General features: G+C 35.1%; 1 protein-coding gene across 3 annotated transcripts in view; it reads right to left on the bottom strand.

Moving 5' to 3' along the window:
• SHPRH (SNF2 histone linker PHD RING helicase) overlaps positions 1-17356 on the bottom strand; it is a gene marked incomplete at its 3' end in the record, with an annotated part of 90290 nt that overhangs the window by 68032 nt on the left and 4902 nt on the right. For all 3 annotated transcript variants that reach the window (XM_082634383.1, XM_082634385.1, XM_082634384.1), the window contains exons 2-8: positions 11654-12317; positions 8943-9072; positions 6858-7076; positions 4249-4327; positions 3457-3607; positions 2187-2295; positions 1327-1583 (exon numbers count right to left, since the gene is read on the bottom strand). In XM_082634383.1, the coding sequence (XP_082490509.1) occupies positions 1327-1583; positions 2187-2295; positions 3457-3607; positions 4249-4327; positions 6858-7076; positions 8943-9072; positions 11654-12289 (1581 nt within the window). In that variant the 5' untranslated portion in view covers positions 12290-12317. The remainder of the gene's footprint in view (positions 1-1326; positions 1584-2186; positions 2296-3456; positions 3608-4248; positions 4328-6857; positions 7077-8942; positions 9073-11653; positions 12318-17356) is intronic.

Here is a 17356-nt window from a genome sequence, read left to right as displayed (position 1 = left end):
TTGCTCTAAGAACTCCCCTCCCTGATTTTCCCTCCAAAAGCAAAAGAAAGCTCTACTGCTGTATCATTAAGATTTGGAGTGAACAAAAGTTAGAAAGATAAAGGGAGCTACTAATTTTGGCATCAACTACTTAAAATTTACCATCTGCCTAAATCAATAAAAGACTGGTAGTTTATAATACCTAAATATACAAACTAGGGCAATTATAAAAATACCAAGTATTAAAATATAGCATTTAAACAAAGTGAAAATTAATCTACTAGTTACTGCAATTAGCAAATAAGTTCCTTCTTTCTTTCTGCTTTCTAAATGTGTACCCTCCTGCAATTATTTATTGAATGCCAATTCTGTGCCAGGCATCATGTTAGATGCTGGGGATATATATATGAGGAATATTTAGCTCCTGGTCTCAAAGGGGTCTGTTGGAAAAGACACAACAGTAAAAAATAAAATGACGCTATAGGAATGCATAAGAGGGTTATATAACAGAGAGGGGCTGCGATGGGGACGTAGGTGCCAGCAATAGCTTCCTAGAAGTGATGTCACAGTCAAAGTTGAACAGAGGAATGAATGACATTAACATGGAATGACTGGCATTAACTGAAGATTTTCTTTTTTGGGTAGCAGAAGGATTATTAAAAGCACAGAAGTTCATTGCAGTCTTCTAACCTAGCTGGGGAGAAACTGGTGGAGACTTCCTGCTCTAGGAAATGAACTTTTTGGTCTGCCATTTATTTCACAGTAGCTAAGCTGGTAACTCTACATTTTGAATTGTTGTCATTAGTCTTTTCTTGATTTATGTTTGCCAATTTGTAACTATTTTCTTAAAAGCAAACTGAATTTATTGGCCACAAAGCAGCAGTTTTATAACAAAATATAAACATTTTATAAGGTGATGACATGGGAAAAATAAAAACTTATATAAAAGATTCATTGTATATAAAGAGCTATGCAAATGTAAGGTATCAATATTTTTATAAAGTATGGAACATGCTTTTTTAACTGCTGACAATAACATGAGGGTAAGAAAAGTTATCTTAAATTATAATATGCTTAACAAACTAATTTTATAATTCACTCAATAAATATTTATTGAGCACCTGACATATGTCATGCACTCTTCTCCAGGCTTAATGGTGACCAAAATAAAGTTGCTACTCTGATGGAACTTATATTCAGGAAGTAGAAAACATACGCCTCAGCCGTAAGCATTTTTCCTAATGTTTGTTTCTTTTATCACCAGATTGTAAGAGCTTCAGACAGGTGGGGTCTGTCAACTTATTCTGTAAAGCATCACATAAAGCTACTTAATAAATGCTCTGTTACCTGCTTTTTTGTCTTATCATGTATATCCTCTTCCTTGTAATTCTTTCCCAGTGTAAAAGTACCAGAAAAACCATGGCCTTTGATCTGTTTCACAAGACCTTCAAAAATTAAACATTTCAGCATCCTTTTCAGAAGACTCCTGTTCCGCTGAACGTCATATCTATATATAGAACTGACATACTTGTAGATGGAAAGAATGGAAACTCCTTTTTTTCCATTCATTTCTTTAACAGCTGTCAGGATCATCACACGTGTAGCTAAATGCAAAAGGATATGCTAACTCAGTGAAAACAATTAAAATGAAAAGAAAACTCAGTTAATCTTAATGTGTACTGAGGACCAAGTTAAGAAGAAAATAAATCAAAAATTTATTAAAGATATGTTGTCTGTACATCATCATTTTGAAGAATATGTAATAAAAATTTATCTCAATAATTAATAATTTAAGGAAGAATTACATTAATTTGCTAATCTTACAAATCAACTATCATTTAAAACTACATATAAAAAAAAAACTTCTCACAGTTATTTACATAAATGCTACCATCAGCAAGGGAAACATTCATTTGCTAGCAGAATTGAGGTAGCTACTCTTTATCAAAGCCTGATTTAAATTGTAAGCTAAAGAAATTTAAATGTAACAAATTAAGCAAAAAACTGTCTGGACCAAGTCAAACCAAAGAATAAATGTTTATTTTTGTTAAGATAATATGCCTTGTAATTGAACTTTTATGCAAAGTATAAATAACTGTAGAAACAATTATTCATAACAATTACAAGATATCTCTATATAATGATTATAAGAACTAGAACAAAGATCACTGTAAAAAGGTGTTATCTTCAAGAGATTTCATACTTACGGGGGAACTGAACTTTTTCTTTTGGTTCAAATTCCACATTCTGGGTTTTTGTGTTTTTTACATTTCCTCCAGAATAATGTGATGGGATGAAATAATTCACCACTTTTCCCTGATATAAACAACATTAAGTAGTCACACAGTGTTTTGTTTTCAGTATTCTGAGTTGCTTAACAAGACAAACCCTCCTTCTATTAAGGAGATGCAAAAGAGTTATAATTATGACAGAAAGGGCTAAATATGTTATGCACACATATAAACCTTATTTTTAATTTCAGAGTTTACAGCTAGCCATCACTTTTTAAAATTGTACATGTTATCTTAAATTACCTAAATTTTAAGTGTGAAACTTCTAAAATTAACTTTTCAAGCCTTGTTTAAAATAGTAATAACCCACTGAATTTGTAATAATTCTCAAAATAAATTAAAATTAACACAGCTAATGAACAGAAAATATCCAAAGGAAGTTACCGAGTGTTAAAACTGAATACTCCAACTCATTTTCTACAAAGGAAATAGACATTCCCTACTCTAACCCTTACTCAAATCCAAAAGGCTAATTTTGCAAACTTTACACTATTAAAAGATCACATAACCACTAAGGTTGTGAGCATGGTGGGCCCTACAGGTAATTACAGTTATGCCTTTAACTAGTGGCCTCATTTCGGCAGGATTAAATAGGCTGATTTCAGATTCCATTATTGAAAAATATGAACTGTGAGCTATATTTGCCTCACTGAAGTTTTTTCTTTTTCTTATAAACTCTAAAATTTGCATTTTTAAACACAATTGTATTTTGGAATAAACACTCAGAGTTTGTTTCATCTAGCAATCTAATTGCTAAGCTGTTTATCCTGTAACAAAGTTCTAATTATTGATATTTGACTCTAAGATTTACATATCTGAGATTTGCAGTTTTTGAAAAATAGCTGTCAAAAATATTTAGCAGTAATACGGAGACTTGAAGTAGTGACAAAACATTTGAGGAAGTTAATAAAACTTTCCTAAGGGAATTTCTCTGCCAGCTAGAAGGAAGCTTGGTAAGTGACAGCATGTCGCCTTCCTAGTTGGTCAATATCACTTTGAAAAACCCCTCCAGGTCACAAATATCCCATTTTCTGTGCCTACTTGAAGTTAACTAACAACTAATATAAATCATTAGTTGCAGAGTAAACTGAAAGTGTTGACTTAAGTGCCAAGCAAATGTTCGATATATGATGCTTTTGGAGAACATATGTCCCCACTTTCCCAAGCCCTGTAGTACTCCTACTACCTCAGGAAGAGTGAGAGCATCTTGTTTGACATCTTGTCGAGTATGTGTCAGAATCAGAGCCAAAACCTCTACTGTCTTTCCGAGACCCATCTCATCTGCTAAGATTCCACCAACCAACTGTGGCCCAGCATTTGGGTACTCACGGATGATGCTAAGGAAAAAACAAGAAAAACACATCATAGGAATGAAAGTAAAAATTACACTGTTCCTAAAGAGAACTGGGAGAAATGCATAGAGGCTAAGCTTTTAAAAATTGTATTTTAGGTTGCAACAATTATAATCCCTAGATCATGAATATAAGAACTGTGATCAAAAAACTGCCTGAGCTGACAACTAAAGTCTGCAGAAACAGAATTGGTACTGTCATCATTTTTCTCTTCTATAAATAAAAGGAAGCATGTCTGCCTTCTTTCTGTGACCTTTATGAATCTGTGAATAAAAAAATAAGAATGGCAATAACTACTGATTCACTAGTCATATTTAATGATTCCTAAAACTCTTTGGTAACAGAAATTAACAAATTTAATGAACTGGCCCATAATAGGATGACATTTTTACCTAGAATTATAATCTCTTTAAATATCAATAACTATGCATCTTATTATACTGCATTTATCTACTGAAAAATTACAAGTGCTATTAATTCTATGTCTATCTATAAAAATGTCTAATGAGACCTGGACTTAGTATTCCTTCTTGAGGTGCTGCTGAGGCTGAAGACTTATGCTACCAATCTCATACAGTTTTTGTAATATTTATTTTTACTATCAAGTACATAAAGTTTTGCCTTACCAGCCTGTATATGGATTGTAGTAGAGTTTCAAACCCTCAGATGTAACAATTTCTCGCCATAGGAAGTGCAGGGCGTTTTCTAAAGAAAAATATAATCATAAGAACAAGTTTCTGTTTGTTTTCCTTTCTGCCAGATAATCACATTAAAATAAAAGTGAGTTAACAGTCAGGACACCCTGGAAAGGCACATACACATGGGAAAAAGGCTAGGACTCCTCTCATTCTTTTCTTCAGATATTATTCTTTAGCTTCCTTTGCTTTGGGCACCAATATGTTCCATATAAACAGGTGATAAGACAGAAAAAGTATAGCAAATTACAGAGGATTAACAGGAAAAGAAAACTAATACATATAACCAAGTCTTACCCAATAAAGAAAATTAGCTTATCTTTTATAAATCCTTCAAAAAGTTACCTGATGTCTTTAAATAACTCAACAGATATATGATACTGGACTAATACATTAACATAAATCAGACCTAACCTTTTATATGGGTCTGAGTGGGAGGAAAGGCTTAACTGAGGAAATAATATCTAAAACTATAACACTGAAGTACTGAGTTTATTTCAGCCAGAATCGTCCACTAACCCTTCCCTTAATATTTTAAGTTGTTCAAACCAACTGCTAAGTAGGAAGTATGTCTCTCCTCACCAGTGAAATGGTAAGTCATTTTTTGTTACTTTCTTTAGGGATTAATAGATGAAGTAGGAATACAGACACTAGGTTTTATAAAATGAAAAAACTTAAAAGATAAGAAGCTTTAATTTATGGGAACCAAGGGAACAGAAAAACTACTAAATGACACATGGGATTTAACCAACAAAATCTAGCCTGTGGACAAAAAACAGTGAATCACTGACACATGCAGCACGGATGAACCTCAAAAACATTATGTTGAAAGAGGCCAACTCCCTCCACCCGAGTGTACACATTTTATCATTCCGTTTGTTTCAAAAACAGGGAAAACTAATTTACGGTGACAGTGGTTGCCTCCCGAAGGGGTTGAAGTAGGAGAACTGACTGGGCAATTATGGAACTTGCTGGGGTGATGGAAATACTTTATGTCAGCCCGGTATGATAGAAATATTAAAAGAAACAGGTAAAATTAATCTTAATAGTTGTTTTCATTTAGCTCAATATAATCAAAATATTATCATTTCAATATGCAATCAATATAAAAATTAGTAGTGAGATATTTCACATTCTTTTTTTGGTACTATGTGAAATCTAGTATATATTTTAAACCTACGGCACATAATTTGGACAACCACATTTCAAGTCTCAAGAGGCATGTGTGGCCAGTGGTTACTTTTGAAAAAGTCTGGTTCTATGTCTTAACTGAGTTCCTGGTTTCACAGATGCATAGATTCATCAAAACTTATCAAACTGTGCCCTTAAGGTCTGTGCATTTTACTGTATGTAAGTTACACCTTAGTCAAATTCCTTAGTGGAAAAAAATTATTTCATTTTGGAGAAAAAATAATCCAGTCTGTGGTAAACTCTACAGAACCAACCATTTCTTAAACAAATATAAGAAAAAAAATACGAGAGAGGAGATAAAACCTATGGACTAAAAGAAACTTAAGAGACAGCAACCAATTCCAATATATGGATGTTATTTGGTTTCAGATTTGAACAAACTATAAGAGGGAGAAATAGAGAGAAAGGAGGGAAGGAAGGGAGAGAGATTTGGTGATATTAAGGAATTATTGGGTTTTAAAATGCATTGTACATATGTTTATATCTGTTTAAAAGATCCTTTATCTTTTAATGAAATAAACTGAAATATTAACATAAGACATGATACAATATGTGGGATTATTATTTCAAAATAATTCAAAATATTGGGGGAGGAGGAGGAAGAAGAAATAATATTGGCTATGAACTGATACTTCCAAAATAAAAAGTTAAAAAAAATAAAATTTGTTGGATAAAAAAGTGGGAGAAATAAGAGCTATTCATCACTGATTAAAATAAATCTATACAGGAAGAGTGAGAAATAGTTAACACTTTACTTCCTAGAGTCATGTAAAAATCTCATCTTGTGCCCATGCCTTTAAAGACAATGATAAAGAAGTGGCACATATGACTCCCATAAATCTACTACTTTTATGAAAACACTTACTAGATGGCGTTTCATTTTATTATTTATGTTGTGGAGTAAAGAAAATAAATGCAAACCTAGGAAAATTAGATTAGTCACACATAAGTCTCCCACTTCTGTAAATTTGCTTTCTGTCCCTAACATTCATGATTAAATTGTAAAGCCTTTTACATATATTAGGAAGATTCCATCTGATCAGGTTACAAAAGCAATTCTTAGTTGGAAAGGCATGTAAAAAATGTCTTGGTTTTTAAAAATTCCAATCAAGGCAGCCTTTACTTTGGCTGGAAAAATCAGTTTGAACTTTTATGGATGAGGGAACTCATAAATGAATTTCTCTAGATTTCAGTTTTGAAAGATTTCTTAGAAAATAATTTTGTTCATAGTAACACCCATTCTATCCTGTTTTCAATATGATTTGTTTACTGATCAATTTCCCCCTACCCTCTCTCTCTCATATAATCCCTCTGATCAATTTGCCTTTCTTTAAGCATCTTATACTTGCCACTAGCAGGGGTGCTTTTGAAATGCTCTTGTTGTAGCATCCAATTGACAGCCTCTCTTTGGTATGGTCTCAACACAGGAGTCAGTGCAGGATGCTGGACATCCACTTGGATGGACGGAGTTTCTTGTTGATGTGTTTTCTTCACAAAATGATAGAGCTCATCAATGTCCTGTCCCTCTGGCTCACTCTCTGAATCTTCCTCATCCTCTTCCAACACATCTGTATATCCAAGAACAAATGTACTCAAAACAACCCCATCCACATTTATAACTATAAGCAATTCTTACTTCAAGAACATACCATGCATTCTTCCATTTCTGGGGCCTTGCTTAGTATGTTTTTTGACTGATCAAAAATTTACCCATCCATCCTTCAAGAAAATTCAACTGATACTTTTTCCATGACATTTTCTTTTGTTTTCCCTGGTCAGAATTAATACTCTCCTCTGTGTTCATGCAATACTCTTATACTTTGGATATAGTAATATATTGCAATCTGTCTGGTAATACAATCATTTGTGTGTATTCATCCCTTCCCCACTGAACTGTAATGCTCTTTGACAGCAAAGGCTGTCTTTTGTTTTTATAGTTACTCAGAGCAGCTAGCACATGCCTTGTGCATTGTAGATGTTTAATAAACAGCTGAGGAACTGAATGTGATTATCTTTTGCAGTTTGTAAAAGGATAATTTATTTCACTTTTACATCTTAACATAAAAAAAATCCAAACGCAGACAATTTTTCTATGTCTAATAAGACAAGGATTCCCATTCTATTTCTTATGCTAAAAAGGATAGGTATTTGGTAGCAGCACCAGCAGCCAATTAGGAGATTAAGGGCTTAAGCCATCAATACAAATTCGTAAGAATTTCAGACTCATTTGTTGGGCACAATTGCCCTGTGGAAGAAGATTCATGTCTACAACATGAAAAAAAAATTCAAACTCTTGAACAAATTTAAAAACCCCATTAACTAAAGCTAATGATTTATTACTGAAAGGTTTCAAATAGGCCTACACACATTTATAGAACAGGCCTCATATGCTCTAAAATAAAAACTGTACTATAAAATACATAATTTACTATTTTCAATAAAAATTATGTCATATTAAGATTTTCAAAAGTTTACAGTTAATGTGTAGTTATATGCTTGGTTATTTCAGACTGTTAGTATAGGTTTATACTCTAGTGTTAATAACTAAACTTGAAGTTTTCCTTTAAAATCCTTTAAGTTTTCCTCTGAAAAGTTCAAATTTTATTATTTTTAGAAGGCAGAATAATGGAATTCTTATCATAACTTTAAAAATTCTAGGTGTACTTAAAAGCATTCCTTCCAATTTTAAAACCAGTGATTTTCCTCCTTTTAAGTCTTTAACATGCAAAATGATTTACTATTATTAGTTATTATGAAGCTTTGCAAAAATATACTGCAGAAACAATTCAATAACCAAGTTCAGAAACTGATTTCCCAAATATTCCAGTATAAAAATGTTCTATAATTTGCACCTGAAATAAGGCTGACCCACCATGAGCAGGACTTGGAGAATTTGAGCCGTTTTTCCAGCAGTGTTGATGGGCTGCATCAAGCCATCCACACTCTCCCTTGGGAACCAATGGCAGACAACTCTGAAACTGCAGTCCTGACCAAGGATACAACATCTTGCCAAGAAACAGTAGCAAAGTTAACTGGTCTTTATGGGAAGCAGGGTCTTGAGATTATTTGTCAGACTGCAAAGGAGAGGTGGAATAAAGGCCAGCCAAGAATCTCTGGCCATGACAAAATAAAAAAGCACAGGAATAACGCAAAAATTCCAATCAGCTCAGATCCCTTTAAATTCTGCCTATTGACTCCATAAATATTTCTTGAGTAATTACTAAAAGCTAAGCACATTATTAAGCAAATAAAGACAAAAATTATAGAAGTAGGGGTATTTCGGATATGTATAATTTTGTCATATAGGAATTTTATGAAGGTTTAATTTTTACTACAGTTTTCGTAGCTGTTTTTCTGGTTGTTATGTATAGGATTTGGGGGAAAGCCCACAGCTCTTCAGTAGTAGCAATTTTAAAGTTTACTTTAAATATTACCTGGAATAATAAAATTGTATAACTTTTCCATCACTCTCTTCATGAGTTGATTGAACTTTTTCATTCTTGAGTTTGCGTCACTCAGAAAATCTAGTTTTGCTAGGCCACCTTCCAAAAGATAAATTCCAACCTACACAGAATTAATCAACATAAAAATAGTTTTGATTGTACTATACCATTTTTGAGGATATAAGAAAAACATTTAACATCATCATTTTTAAAGGTATTCACAGTATTTACCCCACAAGCACTAAATATATACCTACCAAATCTCCCTTAGATGTTTTCACTTTCAATAACAAATTCATTCTACAAATGCAGTACCTACTATGTGTGATGCACCATTTAAGTAGCTAGAAAAAAAATATTTCCTTAACTGGAACTGAACCTGGGAGACTGTGATGAGAACACCAATTCTAACAACCAAGTCAATGATTTCCCAACTGGATGATCATCAGAATAATCAATGAAGCTGGTTAAAAATGCAGATTCCCCCAGAAGATTCTGATGCACATGACAGGATTCTTAAGCACGGTTAGGTTTTGGAATCCCTATTACTAGATCAAACACTAAAATGTATAGGAAAACAGACCTTGATTAAGGTTATGTAGCTTGAGTCTAGTGAAACAATGTAGTATGAAGTTTTGTAGTCAAAATACTTGAATTTTAATACTGGCATTGATATTTAAGAGCTAAATAAACAAACAAAATTATTGATTTATTCTGACCCAAATGGAGAGAAGCCTATATGAGATAGCCCACTTAGTACAACTTTAAAACTTCCTAATGGTAGATAGTCAATAAACACAGTTTCCTTCATTTTCCTGTATTATCCTGAGCTTGATTCCCTAATCACTGAGATTCTCATATTTTTTCACTAAAGAACAAGAATCAACCAGCATTATATAGGAATAAGTGGCAAAGATTATTTTTCACTACTTATATTCTGCTTTGTACCTAGAGATGGCTTGCTAGAGCAGCAATAAGTGTTTAAAAGTTTATAAAAATTGGGATTAGGGAAGACAGAACAGATCAAGATTTGGTGTGGGGGTGGGAGAAGTAGACAGAATACAGGCATACAATCCATGAATTCTTACATACTTGTTATCCCTGAGCCACAATTTTTGGCACTCACTATCAGCAAAGGGAGGGAATGCTTGGTTGTATAGGTAGACTGTTCAGGGAAGAATTAATTACAATCCAATGCTTCTAAATTTTCTCCGTGCCTTCTGTCAATTCTGAAACTATAAATGGGGCTATCAATATAATTGTTTTTTAATGTGAGAAATGTATAACACAGTTTTCAACTGAACAGAGGTGAATTTAACATTTTAGAATTTCTTTTCAAGTTCTAGCATGAAGGCATATAAACCTGCTTCATAGTTTACAAATTACGTTTACTTACATTACCTCACCCGATTCTCAACACAACTGTATGAGGTAAAAAGAATGAGTACTGTTTACATTTCGTACAAAAAGAAGCTGAAATTAAGGCCTTTAAATGATTCACAAAAAGTTACTTGGCTAGTGAATAGCAGAGCCTGAAATGAATGGTAAATTTATTCATTCATTTACTGAAAATCTGTTTAGTACATGGTATTTTACTGGGCTGTGAAGATAAAAAACTTCATAGTCTAGTGAGGGGGAAAGACATAAAATATAAGTACATTACAGGTGACCAAGGCAAAAATAAGCATGCGTGTTAGATATTATGGGGGAAGAGCATGTAACACCATCCATGGAGTTTAAGAAAGGATCTCCTCAGGTGAAGTAAACTCTGAGCTGAACACTAAGCGATGACCAGGAGTTAGGAGGGATGAGGAAGGAACAACCCGGGCAGAGGGAAGTGTGAGAGCAAAAGCAGAGATGCAAAAAGACAGCAGGGTATCTGCAAGAAACAAAGTAATTTGCATTTTCTGGGACAAACTAAAAAGCAGAGTGATTAAGAGTTGAGGCTGGGGCTTCCCTGGTGGCGCAGTGGTTGAGAGTCCGCCTGCCGATGCAGGGGACACGGGTTCGTGCCCCGGTCCGGGAGGATCCCACATGCCGCGGAGCGGCTGGACCCCTGAGCCATGGCCGCTAAGCCTGCGCGTCCGGAGCCTGTGCTCCGCTCCGCAACGGGAGAGGCCACAACAGTGAGAGGCCCGCGTACCGCAAAAAAACCCCCAAAAACCAAAAAACAGAAAAAACCCCATGGATGCCAAACCATAAAGGTAAAAAACACAAACAAACCACACACACACACACCAAAAGAAAAAAAAAAAAAGAGTTGAGGCTGGAGAAGGAGACAAAGGCCTATCCAAGGAGAGACTTATATGCCAGATTATCATTAATTCTAGAGGCAGTAAATAGACTAGAATTCCATTTGCATTCATATCATACCAGCCCAGAAACAAAGGAAATTGAAGGAGTTGAAAAGGCAATATTAAAGGATTGCTACAGGAAGAGAAAGAGATAACGAGGACCAAAACAAGTCACTGAGAGTAGAACTGGAAAGGGCGAATCAGGAAGATGCTGAAAAAAGAACAGCCTGAAAATGATTAGCTATAATATACGTTTTTTATAGTTATTGAATGTCCCAAATAAAGTGTACTCTGACACTTAATAATGAGAGGCTTATTGCTGGCTTTCCAGACCTTCCTTCTAAGTTAATTTCAAAATGGGCTGTCTGATGCCAAAGAACCTTAAAAGACACTACAGAAATTGCTTACCTTGATAATGCGATTTCCTTCTGGTTTTTGGTAAAGTTTTATTCTTTTCTTCTTTTGCAGCCAGCCCAAATCTTCTAACATTTCACCACTGAAGGATGATTCCACGTGAATACCTTTGTCACAAATACTGATTGGCTCGTTGAGTCCTCTTTCTTTTTTCTCTGTATCTTCGCATTCTGAATGAACATAGACCACAAACTGATAGCTCGACTCTGAACTCATCAGTGTAAAACTCCTTTCAGAAAAATTTTCAATTAAACTCTGTTCAGGAAGAAGCTGAAGAGTTAATTCCCCTAGAAATGCTTTCCAAGAATTATCAAAGTGACAGGGAGAAATCACAATATTCAGCTTTAGAGACAAAGGGGAAAAAATGCCACCAGTCTCTTCTTCAACTGATTTTGAGACGCTCACCACTTCTGAACACCTCTTCGTATCTTTGTGAGACACTTCTTCCTTTAGACTATCATCTAGGATGATGCAGTGAGCAGAAGAGGAGTCCAAACCTGGGCAGGACTGCTCGTCATCACTTAAGGTGAGAGGTTCATTCCTTCTGTCCTCATGCATATTCCAACGAAGCTGCTGTTGCTTTTCCTCATCTACCCTCACTGGAGGAGCACGTTTCCGTCGGCTGCTCATTTTCAAGTTATCTTGGTAAATATGAATTCTAGAAGACAAATGCAACAGTAGGCATTCCAAGAGAGGATTTTAGTATTTAAATACTCCCAGATGAGAAATTCAGCAGAGAAAAATAATCCCATACATAACATGAAATCTTCAGAGACACACAAAGTAATGGATAATTTTTTAAATAAATACAGCTTTGGAACACATTGACTATAATCTCATGTATCATATAAATTCTAATGGTCTTATTGGTCTTTTACAGATAAATTTAATATAGATAATTTGTTGTTTAAAATAAAATAAAATCTAAAAATACATTTAATGAGCAGCATGATAGTAAGGTAAATCTCTCAGATATCCTGGAAGTGCTTATTTGAAAACTTTTAGTAACATTTAGATTCGTATCATCACCACAGAATTTCAATTTTGTTTTATAATCCCAAAGAGTTAACAAAACTTCACTTGACTCTTCCATAACTTAAAAATCCCTAAAATATATATCTTCTTTTTCAAAAGCGGAAGATGAAAACATATAAATGTATTTCTTTTTGTGCATCAGCATATAAAAAGAATAAGAGGGATAGCTGGGTAAGAAATAAGGTGGTGATGGCAACCAGGGGAAATAAGGCAGAGACAATAAAAGAAGATAATTTAAAAATATAGGGAAAAAAGAAAAGAAAGCTTTGTCAACTCAAAAGAGGAAACTGGGCTAAAAGCAGCCTATATAAGGTAGGCCCTAAACTACGTTTCCCAAAATAATAGCCAATTCCTATACATAGCATAAAACAACTCAGGGAAGTTAAATCACAAAGTCATAATGATGGTTGGTGCCTATTCCAATTTATTCCAACCATGTAGCTGGGGAAAAAAAAAAAGGATGTATAAACAAAATTTGTCTTCAAGTGCAGTTTAAGAAATATTCTCAGAAACGGGAACCCTCTTGCACTGTTAGTGGGAATGTAAATTGATACAGCCACTATGGAGAACAGTATGGAGGTCCCTTAAAAAACTAAAAATAGAACTACCATAAAACCTAGCAATCCCACTACTGGGCATATAACCTGAGGAAACCATAATTCAAAAAGAGTCATGTACCACAATGTTCACTGCAGCTCTATTTACAATAGCCAGGACATGGAAGCAACCTAAGTGTCCATCAACAGATGAATGGATGAAGAAGATGTGGCACATATATACAATGGAATATTGCTCAGCCATAAAAAGAAACTGAGTTATTTGTAGTGAGGTGGATGGACCTAGAGTCTGTCATACAGAGTGAAGTTAAGTCAGAAAGAGAAAAACAAATACCGTATGCTAACATATATATGGAATTTAAAAAATGGTTCTGAAGAACCTAGGGGCAGGACAGGAATAAAGACGCAGACATAGAGAATGGACTTGAGGACATGGGGAGGGGGAAGGGTAAGCTGGGACGAAGTGAGAGTATCATGGACATATATACACTGCCAAATGTAAAACAGATAGCTAGTGGAAAGCAGCCGCATAGTACAGGGAGATCAGCTCGGTGCTTTGTGACCACCTAGAGGGGTGGGATAGGGAGGGTGGGAGGGAGGGAGATGCAAGAGGGAGGACATATGGGGATATATGTATATGTACAGCTGATTCACTTTGTTATAAAGCAGAAACTAACACACCATTGTAAAGCAATTATACTCCAATAAAGATGTTAAAAATATATATATAACATATATAGAAAAACAAAGAAAAGAAATATTCTCAGTAATTCCATTTTTAAATAAAATCCAGTCAGGTATTCGCCGAGTCCCCAGTAAGTATTCAACACCGTGCTGTATTTGAGGAGAGGATATAAAAGAAGTATAGATCAAACCATGGTCTTTAATTCAATACAGACGATAAGCTGTGTTTTGGTTTCTTGACGACAAACTGAGCACACAGAGCAGTCTACATCCCTCTACCTCCACTAACTCCCCATCCTTAATTACTCTGCTCCAAATCTAGCCCTGTTTAAGGTAATACAAAACAAGGGGAAATCTCAGCTGACCAGGAGCTTTGAGGTATTCCTAAAGGATGACACAGAGGGAATCAGACTGGAAAGCTGAGTGACAGCGTGAATGTATTAGCACAAAAGATGGGAGCATCATCAAGCGGGCTGCCATGCTCAGTGGTGGGGGACCTGGTAGTGGAACCCAAAGTGAGTCCAGGGCTACAGTACAGATGATAGTGGAACAATAAAGTGGAAACCTACAGGCCCTTACCTGCCCTATTTCTCCCAAAGACAAGGTAGCTGTGATGGGGGTATCTATTTTCTGGTGAGAGCGGTGCCTAAACCAGAAAGATGTCCTTTGCCACTGACTAAAGAAAAAAAGGCGGATGACAATGGACTCTGCCTATATGGAGGTCTCACCAATCTCCCATCCTCACTGAATACAACAGAAAACAAGTCTTACATCTGCTTCTGAGCCTCCCCTTAAGCAAACTGTATAAGCAGAGACAATGAAAGGTAAAGCGGGGAATCTGAACCTCAAAGATGAGTTCACAGTCAACAAACATGAAGGGATCTCCAACAGGAGTATAAATGAACAAAGAAACTTTCACCCAAACAGACGGAGCAATCTGAATAAGAACTTTATAAAACAGTCAACATCATTACATCCTCAGGGAGATAACATATTGTTTTCATGAAACAGAATCAGAAAGTCATAACACAAAAAGGTGGTTATTAAAAAAACTGACTGGCAATTTTAGGAAAGCAAATTATATTACTGGATATTTTCGATCCGCAGTTGGCTGAATCTATGGATGCAGAATCTGCAGACATGGAGGGCTGACTGTATCTTTAAAGAAATGAAGGTGAAAAAAATGACAAAAGCCAAGAGAATTCACTTGTAGACCCACATTTACAAGAAATGTTAAAGGAAGTCCTCACAAAGGAAAATGATATTAGATGGAAATCTGGACCTACACAATGGAATAAAAAGCATTGTGAATGAAAATTATGTGCATAAATATGTCTCTTTCTCTTGTTTTCACAGTTGTTTAAAAGATAACTTAAAAATTTTTTTATTCTGAAAATTGTCAAGTCTACATAAAAAGAGAGAAAAGAGCCTAGTAGTATAATCATAGAGATATACATACTATGTACTATGTTTATGGACTGAAAGAATCAAGATGCCCAAATGTCAATTCCTCAATATTGATCTACAGAGTCAAAGTAATCCCATTCGAAATCCCAACAGGCCTTTTTTTTTTTTTTTTTTTTTTTTTTTGTAGAAACTGACAAGCTGATTCCCAAGAACTAGAAGAGTCAAAATAATTTTGAAAAAGAAGAGGAAAGTTGAAAGATTTAACAATGACTCCGGGACTTACACTGACAGTAGTCAAAACAGTGTGGTAATGATATAAAGATAGACATATAGACCAATGGAACAAAATAAAGTGTCCTGTAATAGACCCACATGGCATGGTCAATTGATTTTTGAAAGAAATTCAAAGGCAATTAGTGCGGAAAGAATATCCCTTTTAATAGATATCTCGGGCTTCCCTGGTGGCGCAGTGGTTGAGAGTCTGCCTGCCGATGCAGGGGACACGGGTTCGTGCCCCGGTCTGGGAAGATCCCACATGCCGCGGAGCGTCTGGGCCCGTGAGCCATGGCCGCTGAGCCTGCGCGTCCGGAGCCTGTGCTCCGCAACGGGAGAGGCCACAACAGTGAGAGGCCCGTGTACCACAAAAAAAAAAAAAAAAAAAAAAAATAGATATCTCTATGCAAAAAAAAAAAAAAAAGAACCTTGATTTTTACCTCCCCACATACATAAAAACTAACTTGAAATGGATCATAACTGAAATATGAAAGCTAAAACTGTAAGGCTTCCAGAAGAAAACTGAAGAGAAAAATCTAAGTGACAGTGGATTAGGCCAAAAAAAAAAAAAAAAAAAATTTAAATAGGACACAAGAAGCAGAGACTATAAGAAAATGATAAATTAGGCTTTAATGAAATTAAATACTTTGGCTCTTCAAAAGATATTGTTATGAAAATGACAGGGGAAGCTGCGGATGGGAAACAATATTAGTAAAACAAATACCTGATGAAAGATTTCTATGTGGAATTTATAAACAACTTGCAAATCAATAGTAAGAAAAACAACCTTATTAAAAAAATGGACATAAATTTTGAACAGTCTTTTCACCAAAGAGGATCTATACATTGCAAATACTGTAAGCACATGAAAATATCTTCACCATCATCAGTTATTAAGGCATTTCAAATTCAACCCATAAACCACAATGAGAAACTACATATCCAGTAGAATGATTAAAATTTAAAAGACTGAGGATGTAGAAGAACTAGAACTGAACTCTCCAGCATTTCAACAGGAAAAGTCTGTCAATTTCTTACAAAATTAAATATATATTTTCTACACAGCCTATTAATCCCACTCATAGGCGTTTACCTAAGAGAAATAAAAACACAGAATCATAAAAATGACTTAAATTTGAATTTGTTAATAGCAGTTTTATTAATAAAAGCCTACAACTGGAAACAACCCCAATGTCCATCACCTGATGAATGGATAAACAAATGCAATACTACTCATGATAAACTATTGATACATATAACAACATAGATGAATTTTTAACACATTATACTAAGTGAAGGAAGCCAGAAGTGAAAGACTACATAGTGTATGATTCCATTTATACGAAATTCTAGAAAAAGTAAAAATCTAGTGATAGAAAGCAGATTAGTGGTTACCAGGGGCCAGGAAGTGGTAAGAGGTGACTGACAGCAAAGAAGCAGAAGGGAAACCTTTGGGGTAACAGAAATGTTCTACTGGTGATCACATGATTGTACACATTTGTCAAAATTCATCAAATTGTATATGTAAAATTGTTGAATTTTATTGCATGTAATTTACCTTAATAAAACTAATTTAAAAAGCAGGACTTCCCTGGTGCTGCAGTGGTTTAGAATCCACCTGCCAATGCAGGGGACACGAGTCCGATTCCTGGCCTGGGAAGATCCTACATGCCTCAGAGCAACTAAGCCCGTGAGCCACAACTACTGAGCCTGCGCTCTAGAGCCCATGAGCCACAACTAC

This window comes from Mesoplodon mirus (assembly GCF_964341445.2).
Source record: "Mesoplodon mirus genome assembly, chromosome: 10".
In the NCBI taxonomy this organism is placed as follows: Eukaryota; Metazoa; Chordata; class Mammalia; order Artiodactyla; family Ziphiidae; genus Mesoplodon; species Mesoplodon mirus.
Note: the sequence above shows the minus strand (reverse complement) of the source record. Positions and strands in the feature narration are given on the sequence as shown.